This window comes from Gadus morhua, chromosome 20 (genome assembly GCF_902167405.1).
Source record: "Gadus morhua chromosome 20, gadMor3.0, whole genome shotgun sequence".
Lineage (NCBI taxonomy): Eukaryota > Metazoa > Chordata > Actinopteri > Gadiformes > Gadidae > Gadus > Gadus morhua.
In genome coordinates, this window is record NC_044067.1 from 17,256,084 (window position 1) to 17,267,838 (window position 11,755).

The window sequence follows — 11,755 nt, forward strand, 5'->3', positions numbered from 1 at the left end:
GTTGATTTCCTAGATGCAAGAGGAAGGGATGGCAGAACAGGAAATGTCAGGGCCAAGTAAGACACATGTAATGGAATATCAGAGACGGCTCACAAGTGTATGACAACTGAATAAATGAAAATGGCTATTCAGGCTCAAAGTGTACTTGGATCCCCATTCCATTTAATATTTCACTCATACCACCACCATGTGATCTCTCAAGATAAGTAAGCCTAAATAGGCCTGTAGATATAATGATAAAATTAATTAATTAATGAATTCTGTGTCTCCCCAAGATTCAAAATAACTCCTGCACCAATGCATTTAAGTACCGGCGTGCCTTGAACCCTCCTGTGTCTTAAAATGGTAATAGTATTGCCTTCCATATACTGTACCTATTGATACATACAGAATATTGCACTGTATATAGCACCGAAATGAATGTGTGAATGGTGATCCTTCCCTGTGTGTGTGTGTGTGTGTGTGTGTGTGTGTGTGTGTGTGTGTGTGTGTGTGTGTGTGTGTGTGTGTGTGTGTGTGTGTGTGTGTGTGTGTGTGTGTGTGTGTGTGTGGTTGTTTGTGTGTGTGTGTGTGTGTGTGTGTGTGTGTGTGTGTGTGTGTGTGTGTGTGTGTGTGTGTGTGTGTGTGTATGTGTGTGTGTGTGTGTGTGTGTGTGTGTGTGTGTGTGTGTGTGTGTGTGTGTGTGTGTGTGTGTGTGTGTGAGTGTGTGTGTGTGTGTGTGTGTGTGTGTGTGTGTGTGTGTGTGTGTGTGTGTGTGTGTGTGTGTGTGTGAGAGTGTCTGTGTGTGACTGTCTCTGTGTGTGTGGTTGTGTGTGTGTGTGTGAGGGTGTATGTGTGTGAGACTAGAGAGGGCAGGGGGGCCTGCTGCTGACAGAGGGTTAACTGGTCCTGCCTGGGGGGGCATGGGGTGTGTGTGTGTGTGTGTGTGGGGAGGGGGGTTGGATGGTGTAGCTGCAACCAAAAAAAAGAAAAGAAAAGCAAAAGCGAATAGAGAGAGGTTTGCGGCAGCCAATCAGGGCGCAGGGCAGCGGACCTGGGCCCGCTAGGGTCACACTAGAGAGGGCCTAGCACGTCAAGCTACACAGCAGCACAGAAAAAGGTAAGAGACTTCTGTCTGAATTCAAATGCTCCTTTACCGTTCTTATTGAGCTGGTTAACATGACGCCCCAGGCTGAACGATGAGTGACATCTGACAGACGCCAGGGGATGTTTAGTTCCACAGGCCGGTTGTGTTGTTTATTGTGTCTGCCATCTGTCTGCCATCTGTCGGCTAGGCTAAAGGATACCTGTCTCTCCACCTCTGTGTACCTGTCTGTCTTGTAAACAGAATGAGTCTGTTTCTTGTTCTAGCTTCCCTGCTTACCACATCGAATGTCCAGGCCTAGCCAATAGTTCCCGGTGTGTTGGTGAATGTGGTGTAATATGTGAGCAGTGAGGTGGGTAAACGTGGTAGAGATGGACGAGGTGATAACAGAGCAGGTGTTTCTGGAACAGTGACGGGGACAATGCTGTGAGGAGCCATTCAGAATGAGCGGTTGACTGACAGCTGGTGGGCCCGCCTTTAGTTCAAAACAGGACAATGGAGGAGGTTTAGTGAATTGGTCCAACGTGACGTTTCCGTAGTTTATTTGAATGAACTCATTTATGATTTATTATTAATTTCTTTTGAATAATCTTATGAATGTGAATTTAATCCTTAGGTATTTGAATACCAAAAAAAGAATACACTATGATGCTATAGTGAATTACCTAATAGAAAACAATAGTATTGTGCCATGGATGCTGCATTAATTAAATATTTTGTTTTAGAAAGAAAAAGGTAAACAAATAACGACGTGTTTTACAGTATAAGGTTCTGCAAGCATTTAACAACTGTATGTTAAACTCATCACCCAATACACTAAGCTTAAAAATGATCTTGACTATCTTGATCTTGAAACTATTGAATGAGTGTAAAGCATTGCAAGTGTTTGTGTGCATGCGTGTGTGTGTGTGTGTGTGTGTGTGTGTGTGTGTGTGTGTGTGTGTGTGTGTGTGTGTGTGTGTGTGTGTGTGTGTGTGTGTGTGTGTGTGTGTGTGTGTGTGTGTGTGTGTGTGTGTGTGTGTGTGTGTGTGTGTGTGTGCGCGAGTGTGTGCGTATGCGTGCCTGCATGCATGGCCGTGCGTGTCATTATGTTGCGTGGGGCTCACCACGTTACTACCTGTACATTGGCTGAAATTCTATAGGGGCTATAGGGGCAAGAGACAATAGAGTACAGTACAAAACATTGACCGCCGACGAGAGGTTCTCTTTGTTTACATTGTACCTGCTGTGGAGGAAAGGCAAGTGAAGTGTAGTGTAGAGTGAGCTTGGGGGGGCGATGCGGTCTCACACTGCCATCTTGTGGTCAAACCAGCAACGAAAACAAAAGATCTCTATGGGTTGCATGATAAAAGGAGACAAAACAAGATGTACATTAGTCATAACAAACCGAAAGTCGAGAAAAGGTTGAAAGGTAACAGTAGAAAGCATGGACTTTCATGATAAACTAGTAAGTCTAACGCTGTGTCAATGTGAGGCCAATCAATGCGTCTATATTTGAGCTTGGACAGGAAGGCGTGCTCTACCCTTTGGCTCTCTCTCTGCTCTCTTATCCACAGGTAATGAGTATCCTTAGAGTGGACGACTACTAAACAACAATGAGCATCGCAATCTGTAATAGGTAAGAACCCACACACCTGTACATATCTACACACACACAAACACACCTGTTTGGACCTGTGCACGCCTGTACACACCAGTATGTAGCCTAGCTGTATGTCCACGTGCACACCTGTTTACCTGGATTTACCTGTGTATATACACCTGTACATACCCTTATGCCCCTTATACACAAGGTAACCGCTGTATAAACCTGTAAACAGCTTTATAGAACAGTACACATCTGTATATATTCTACCTGTATAAACGTGCATACACCTGAATATATCTGTACACAGCTGTATATACCTGCACACACCCATATATGGGATACATAATCATACACAGGTGTATCCCTGTACATGCAGGTAAACAATGCCTGTCTGTTGGACAAAACACTTACAAGCCGATCAGAAGTACACCAAAACATTAAAGAATGCTCTTTTTAACCCATTTAATTAAGACTGTTTGACTATGGCGACACTATAAAAACAAAGGCAATAAGTCGGACTCTGTTACAGCAGAACGTATCACGACAAAACCAAACAGCATTCCTTGTGTTCCTTACTACAGAAACAATGTAGCAGTAGCAGTAATGTTTTATTTGTGCACGACATTTAGAGAATTATAATTACCGCAAATAGACGACGAGCCAGGGCCAGGACTCAAAGACCTAAGGCTGCCTTAGACAAACTATGAGGCAATGGATTATGTGATTTGTAATGTTTCATTAGTGAATAGCCTTCAGTATGTGTGATCAAGGCCTACATTCAGGATCTGAATTCATCTTGGTTCCAATTCTCATGTCAGCTCCCTCCAAGACATGCCGGCTTGACGCAGTTGAAACCCTTTAATATCTTCCTTATTAAGGGGCAATTGAGTCCTTCCCACCCCACAAGTATGAATCCCTCCCTCCATCACTGACACACTATGGTGGGAAACAAAACGTTAAACTCACGAGAAACAGCGGTGGCGTTATAATATAGATTGTGAATGTTATGTCAATGTAGCCTATGCATTTTCTGTGTGTGGGGGTTTGTGTGAGTGAATGAGTGAGTGAGTGAGAGGTGAGTGAGTGAGTGAGTGAGTGAGTGAGTGAGTGAGTGAGTGAGTGAGTGAGTGAGTGAGTGAGTGAGTGAGTGAGTGAGTGAGTGAGTGAGTGAGTGAGTGAGTGAGTGAGTGAGTGAGTGAGTGTGCTTGTGTAACGCCTGAGCAAGCAAGTATGTAAATGAATTATGTATAGGTCTAATTGGATGTAATCTTCAGTGTGCATGAGTGTTATGTCCATTCCTTTTTGCAGCAATGTGTGTGGGGTCTAGTTTGTGTGTGGCTGTGTGTATGGAGTGTGTTCTGTGCATCACTATATTATGGGCTGTAGGACGCCATCTGGCCCACAGTCACAATCAGCACATTTTCAGCACGTACACAATAAGAGCAGGGTCACGGGCAGGGCTGGCTATGGAGGTCTGATTCCCATCCACACAAAAGCACTGCATTGGCTCTACGGATCGTCATGGAAACAGGGATATGTTTCTGTTTAAGGGAAGTAATCTGAATTACTGTGGTGAAATGGCACAGCTGGATTGGTGAGTACTTTCAAAGTCATACTACTATTGGTGAGTAGTTGGTAGGATAAGGTGTATTTTGTTTATCCCAGATTGGAAATTCCGGCAGTACTAGTGGTACTACTGTGTTGGAGACTAGTTGAAGAGTGGTCTGATACTACTGTGTGGTTGAGTACTTCGAAAATACTCGTGTTACTATATTGGTACGTCGTTTTAAAGTGGTAGTGATACCCATCTTATAGTGAGCAGTATTAAAGTGATAAAAATACGACTGTTAGAGTGAGTATTTTTTAAGTATTGGGTAATACTAGTGCATTGTTTTGTAATCTTTTGTTGTGATGTAATGTATGAGAGGGTATAGGACATGTGGCAGTGGGAGTGCTGTATCGTTGAGTATTTTAAAAGTACTAGTGTTACTATATTGGTAAGTAGCTTAAAGAGGTAGTGATACTAATGCTATAGTGCGTAATTGTAAAGTGGTGGTGATACTAATGGTATAGTGAGTAGTATTAAAGTGGTAGTAATAATACTGTGTTGTTGTGTAGTTTATGTGATATTATGTATGAGAGGGTATTGGAAATGTGGTAGTGATACTGCTGTATTGGTGAGTAGTTTTTAAAGTATGTTTCATATTATTGTAGCCTTTTGGTAGTACTTGGTAATAGTTAAACATTTCTGCGCCTACTCCTGTATTTGATAGATGAATGCCGGTGTGGTTAGCTGTTTGTTTTTCCCCTGGAACGGTTTGGTCATGCAGTTGTTTTTAGATTAGCTTCACAGGGCAGAGTTCAAAGTCTCATAGTGAGTTATTGGTGAGGAAACCAGGGGCTCTGCAGCAGACTGGATCTGTGGATTTTAAAGGTTTTGTTTATATTCGACGTATGTTAAATAACTTTCTTCTAATCTAATATTATAGTCTACTAAATGTTGGACTTTTGTTTCCCATTTTTACTGCTTATGTTTTATTAAAACAGAAATCTGTGCATGAGCAATTCATCAAGCTATACACATGAGTTATTGAAAGCCAACAAATTCAATACTTTAAACAGTTGAGCCTCTGGATGACTGCTTCTCCCTAACTGAAAGGTTGTTTGGTAGCTAGGTCAGTATGTTATACTATGAAGATGATGCAATAAGCCTCTTTGTTATGATGAGGATACGACTAGTGTGTTGCAACTCTTGCACAGTTACGTAAACAGTCAAAAGTGAAAGGTGGAAAGTGATCTCTTAAGTCAAGTATGATCCTTTTTATTTATTAAGTATTCATTACACATATATATGTGTGTGTGTGTGTGTGTGTGTGTGTGTGTGTGTGTGTGTGTGTGTGTGTGTGTGTGTGTGTGTGTGTGTGTGTGTGTGTGTGTGTGTGTGTGTGTGTGTGTGTGTGTGTGTGTGTGTGTGTGTGTGTGTGTTTGTTTATAGGCTGTCTTAGGCTGTATCAACGCTGCACTCTTTTATATTGGAACTATACTACCCTCCAGGTGGTTATTCCCATGATGCATTGAGATCTGAACGCATTGGAACGTAACAATATCTAACGTGATATCTACACTTAACCATCTCTAACGTGATATCTACACCTAACCATCTCTAACGTGATATCTATACTTAACCATCTCTAACGTGATATCTACACCTAACCATCTCTAACGTGATATCTATACTTAACCATCTCTAACGTGATATCTACACCTAGCCATCTCTAACGTGATATCTACACCTAATCATCTCTAACGTGATGTCTACACCTAACCATCTCTAACCTGATATCTACACTCAACCATCTCTAACCTGATATCAACACTTTCTAACCTGATACACAAACTTAACCTCAACACATTATACCTCAACTTAACCGTTTCAAATTGCCTTTTAAACAAAACCATTTCTAATGCATCATGGGAAATAAAGTCCAGATGAGTCTGTGAAGCTGCTGTCCCTCCTAAGCTGTGCTCTGCGCCCCCTGCAGGGAGGGAGGGCGCTGTGCAGAGATGGCACTAGTGTGCCTCACAGACTTTGAGGAGTACGCCAAGGAGCACCTGTCCAAGGCCACCTGGGACTACTATGCTGCCGGGGCGGACGAGTGCTGCACCCGCGACGACAACCTGTTGGCCTACAAACGGTACTCTCACACTACTCTCAGGTCCATCCTCAGTCCGACCATCCTCTCCCTTACAGGGCTCTCAAGGTTTGAATTGAGTTCAGAGTGAGATTTTGTCGGGGGGGAGGGGGGTGTATATTAACATGTGACTGCATTCAAATGTGGTGCCATAAGGACATGCTGACTAATGTACGATAATAAGCATTATTGGCCCTTAACACTAATATTCAGAAACAACACTGCCTCAAAAGGCTATTGGCCTAAGCAACACCAGTAGAGGCATATACTTTTCCCTGAACTTGTAAACATTACAAACTTGCAAAAAAATAATTAGATATTTATGTGGCATTCAGTCCAATGCTTAAAATATATCTGTGGCATTCAGAAGGCCAATGCTGTGTTAAAGTGTGTGTAAAGTATGACCAAGTGTTTCTTTCTGTTCAATAGAAACAACTTCATCAATCCCCTGTAGGAGAAATTTGTTAATGTTTGTCCCTATAAAACAATAATGCTAAAAATCAAAACAAACACTACCGTAACGCTAAAGTCGCTTCAACCAATGCAAAGAGAACAGAGTAGGGGAGGGCGTAGCCTAACTTGTTTGTGAACGACCCAGAGAAACGCAACGTTAAATAGCGGTGCAAGTTGGTGGGCGCTATCTTGGTCATTTCTCTTTGTGAGATATATGAAGTGTGGCGTGCGAGCGTGTGCATGGGTTGAAATGCGTGTGTCTCATGCCAATGCGTGAGACTTGAAAGCCCTGCCCTTATCCACCCATATATCCTCCAGTCATCCATCCATCCTCCATCGACCTACACACCCTAAATCCAACCATCATCACCCTATTCATCCTCTCCTTTACCGACCTATCCATTCATCCATCAACCATCCATCAGTCCATCCATCCTCTATCAACCTATCCATCCATCGAACCACAAGCAACTAAGAGGACCTTGCAACCTCTAAGATGCAATTCCCTCCATAGAGTGCCCCATTCATGAAAAAAATATGAATCTGTTTGTATTTAGTTGTGATAAACTCACTGTCCATAGTGGTGAAACATTGGTCGAAACAATCCGATAAGGCTTATATTTTCATGAATATGCCACTCTGTGGCTCATTGGAACTAAGAAGTTGCAAATGCGTATGCAAATGTGCTCTTACAGGAGAATTGAGTCCTCTTGCAGCTCCATCCATCCATCCATTCAAACAATTCATCCACTTCTTCACCATCCCAGCATCTGGACATTACCATTTTAACTTCTACTTTTGTCATAAAAAAATACCACTGATTATGGAAAGGACACAGTACAGTATACAGCACGGTATAATGCCCTTCTATTGTTTATTAGAGATGTAATTCTAAGCTATGCTAGGCGTCAAGACTACATTCTGAATTCCTCCTTATGAATCCTCCTCCTTATGAATACTCCTCCTCACTGTTTGCCTGTTGTGCTGCCTCAGGATCCGTCTCAGGCCCCGCATCCTGAGAGACGTATCGGTGAGTGACACCCGGACCACGGTGCAAGGCACCGAGATCAGCTTCCCGGTGGGAATAGCACCGACAGCCTTCCACTGCCTGGCTTGGCACGAGGGCGAGGTCGCCACAGCCAGAGGTAATGGACCGTTGTTAAAGTTCGTTTTTTAGCTTGTGTGTATGTGTTCTTTGTAAATGCTTTCAATGGAATGTCATCTAAATTGTAGATCACAAATAGTGAGCCGGACAGATTGATAGAGAAATTTAAGGATTTGAAACGGGCACTCTTACATTTTGATGCCTTTGGACTTGTTCCAAAGGCATCAAGGACGTTTTGGAACCAAGTGTCAACCGACAACTATAAGGCAAGGGTCAGGGCAGGCTCATTCATAACTCTAGTGCGCTAGAAACATCTTGGGTAAGGTGTTTAGGAATGTGACAGGCAATGTTATACATGTTATATCCATGTATAACACCTTCAAAAACGTTGCCACTCCTGTGTCGTATCTCCAGCCACGGAGGCGGTCAACACCTGCTACATCACCAGCACCTACTCCACCTGCTCCGTGGAGGAGATAGTCGCCGCGGCGCCCAATGGCTTCCGCTGGTTCCAGCTGTACGTGTACCGCGACCGCAAGCTGTCTGAGCAGATCGTCGCGCGTGTTGAGGCTCTCGGCTACAAGGCGCTGGTGCTGACCGTCGACGTGCCTTACACCGGCAAGCGGCGCAACGACATACGCAACCAGTTCAAACTGCCGCCGCACCTCAAGGTCAAAAACCTAGACGGGATGTTCCAGGTCACGGTACGTCAGAACCAGACCTTCCTCTGGACGAGATACAATGTTCTGGAACAACACGTCGACTGTCTATTGGGCAAAATGGGTCGCTAAAGGGAGCTCACAATTGTATTACTTTTGTCCAAGGTTACATACAGCTAATTCATATACAGTACATGACAGGAGTAGAATCAGGATATGTTACATTAATTGTATATTAACAGTAGTAGAATCAGGGTCAGCTATAGTAACAGTATATTAGCAGTGATAGAATCAGGATAAGCTACAGTAACAGTATGAATCTGAAATAGCGTACCTATCTGTGGAACAGGAGTTTACGGATTCCGAGGAGTATGGGATCCCAGCCAACACCCTGGACCCATCCATTAGCTGGAAGGACATCTACTGGCTCCAGTCCCTCACCCGCCTGCCAATCATCATCAAGGGCATCCTGACCAAGGAGGATGCCGAGCTGGCCGTGGAGCACGGCGTCCAGGGGATCATAGTGTCCAATCACGGGGGGAGGCAGCTGGACGGCGGCCCAGCCACGGTACGGACACCTGTTGACTCAACGCGACTCACCTCTTCTGCATTTAACCGACACTTACTGACCTACAGGTCACCTCCACCTCACCTACACCTCATCTACCTAACCTTACCTACGTCTAACATAGGCATTACCTGCATGGCGACTACACCTAACCTACATCTGTCTGTCCAAGCCCAATACCTGTTAGCTAAACCCAAAACCTGTATTCAAACCACAAAACATGGGATATAAACCACAAGACATGCTAAACTCAACACATTTGAACTAAAACCAACACCATTGCTAAACCTGTTGGCAAACTCTAAGATCTGTTCGCTAACCTGAACACCTGTATGCTGAACATGCCAACTGTACACCGTCCTACCCCTGTGAGAGAAACCTGCTAGCTAAACCAAACACAATGTTAGGTAAACACCTGTTTGCTAAACTTGTTGGCTAAGCCCAACATCTATTAGTAGAACCGAACACGTTTAAACTAACCAAACACTAAACACAAACAAACGGCTAAACCTGTCACAAACCCTGTCATAAAACCTTAGGCTACACCTGTTAGCTAACCCGTATGCTAAGCACACCAACTGTACACCTAACCCAACACTTAGTTACACCTGACCCACACCTGTCTGCCCTACAGATCGATGTGCTGTCTGAGATTGTGGAAACGGTGCAGGGGAGGATCGAGGTCTACCTGGACGGCGGGATCAGGACAGGAAGTGATGTGTTGAAGGCCCTGGCCTTGGGAGCCAAGTGTGTGTTCATTGGCAGACCAGCCGTGTGGGGGCTTGCCTACAAGGTAACATAAGGTCGGGGGTTAAGAATGCATCTGTGTGTGTGTTTGTGTGATATTTTACTGTAGTGTTTGATTGAATGCCTAATGTAATAGTTGTCAAGGGTTATCGTTGGTTTAGTCACATTAATTACATGAATACAACATTAATGTAGCATTGCGTTCTGACTAAACTCCTTGGAATTTTCCGATTTCGATTCATCATTAGTTTGTTTTCGTGATTTTAATTGTTTACGTTAAGTTTAGTGTAATGCGTGCTGTTGTTTATGTATGTATCTGTTGTTTGTGGTATGTGTGTGGCTCTTTATTATGTATCTATATCTTGGTGTAATGTGTGCTGGTGTTTATTGTATTTCTCTATAGCTTGGTGCAATGTGTGTTGCCATTTAGTGTATCTATAGCTTGGTGTATTGGTCTTGTATTTAACGTTTGGTGTAATGTGTGGTGATATTTATTGTATGTGGCTATAGTTTAGTGCAATGTGTGCTGGTATTTATTATGCATCTGTAGTTTGTTGTACTGTGTTATGGTGTTTACTGTATCTGTAGTTTGTTGTTTTATGTGCTGGTGTGTGTATCTATAATTTGGTTTTGTAATGTGTGCTGGTGTTTACTGTATCTATAGTTTGGTGTAATGTGTGCTGGTGTTTACTGTATTTTTAGTTTGGTTTAATGTTTGCTGGTGTTTAATGTAGGCCTATGTATCTATAGTTTGGTCTAATATGCGATCGTCTTATTGTATGTATCTAAAGTTTTGTGTCATTTGTGCTGATGTTTGGGTCTTGACTATCTGTAGTTTTGTGTCATTTGTGTTGGTTTTTGGGTCTTGACTGTATCTATAGCTTGATGTGATGTTGGTGTTTGTTTCAACAGGGAGAGGAAGGAGTTAGAGAGGTCCTGCAGATACTCAATGATGAGTTTCGCTTGTCAATGGCTCTGTCTGGTGAGTCAACTCTGACAATATACTGATTTAATATAAAATTGATATATTAAAATAATATATAAATAATAATAATTTGCATAAAATATAATCGGTTAATCTAAATATTGTCAAGTTTTTTCCTCGATAATATATTTTTGATATTTGAATACATCAAATCAGGCTTTAAAAACTTTTCTGTTTCTAATGGCAGGATGCAGGAATGTTGCGGAGATTAACCGGAACCTGATTCAGTTCGCAAAGCTCTGACCACCAGGGGTCGACAGTGAGGCCGACTCACACTGCACCACATCAGAACCACTATTTATTTAAAAAACAACCACACCACATTAGACATGTGTTTAACATGAAACATGAAAATTAAGAATCATCGATGATCAGATCATGGTAATTAATTTGAGGCTTTTGAATTGCGGTTGTGGTTAGGTGAAGAGATTTGATTAAATATTGATTAAATACGTTTGGGAATATAGTTTAACATGATTACATTTCGGCATTAGGTCAAGCAGGGTACATTACTGCTAGGGTGCAAATCATTTCCATTTAACTGAGGTGGCTGGAGAAAGTGCACACAATTGCAGAAGGCGCTTTTTTCATACGGACATACTGAGGATGGAGGATGGTGGACAAACTCAAGGAGGGATGGGAGTATTTTGGAGAGCATTTGTGGAAAAACAATAAAGTATTTTGCATTGTGAAAAACAGCGACTGTGGTGTTTGTTGACCAATGCTTCCAGCTTGATTAGGGGGCTCTTGAGGACCGGTCTGACCAAGTCGGATGACCAAGGGTCCGAGACAAACGGTATTTATAAGTAAAAACAGCGAGGGGAAGTCAGATTAAAGGGTGTTGTTCTTCATGTGAGACATTGTGGTTTAAAGA

The 11,755-nt window shown here is 42.7% G+C and overlaps 1 protein-coding gene across 5 annotated transcripts; it reads left to right on the plus strand.

The window, feature by feature from the left end:
* Positions 1-942: 942 nt before the first annotated feature.
* Positions 943-11,579, plus strand: hao2 (hydroxyacid oxidase 2 (long chain)). 5 transcript variants are annotated; one of them, XM_030344033.1, is made up of 9 exons: positions 943-1,099; positions 2,641-2,702; positions 6,215-6,367; positions 7,811-7,962; positions 8,337-8,626; positions 8,931-9,149; positions 9,784-9,942; positions 10,809-10,878; positions 11,069-11,579. In XM_030344033.1, the coding sequence occupies exons 2-9, from the start codon at positions 2,680-2,682 to the stop codon at positions 11,122-11,124; spliced, it is 1,122 nt and encodes a 373-aa protein (XP_030199893.1). In that variant the 5' UTR covers positions 943-1,099; positions 2,641-2,679; the 3' UTR covers positions 11,125-11,579. The 5 variants fall into 5 exon arrangements, with proteins under 5 accessions (XP_030199893.1, XP_030199894.1, XP_030199892.1 ...); XM_030344034.1 differs by lacking the exon at positions 943-1,099 and adding an exon at positions 4,223-4,266 and having other exon boundaries at positions 2,688-2,702; XM_030344032.1 differs by lacking the exons at positions 943-1,099; positions 2,641-2,702 and adding an exon at positions 4,069-4,266.
* Positions 11,580-11,755: the final 176 nt, after the last annotated feature.

What these genes read in the sequence shown, in the direction of transcription:
- hao2 (XM_030344032.1), top strand. Translation starts at nt 4,208, where the DNA reads ATGTTTCTGTTTAAGGGAAGTAATCTGAATTACTGTGGTGAAATGGCA. An exon ending in CGAGGTCGCCACAGCCAGAG is followed by an intron (nt 7,963 to 8,336) that starts GTAATGGACCGT and finishes TCGTATCTCCAG; the next exon opens with CCACGGAGGCGGTCAACACC. An exon ending in TGGACGGCGGCCCAGCCACG is followed by an intron (nt 9,150 to 9,783) that starts GTACGGACACCT and finishes TCTGCCCTACAG; the next exon opens with ATCGATGTGCTGTCTGAGAT.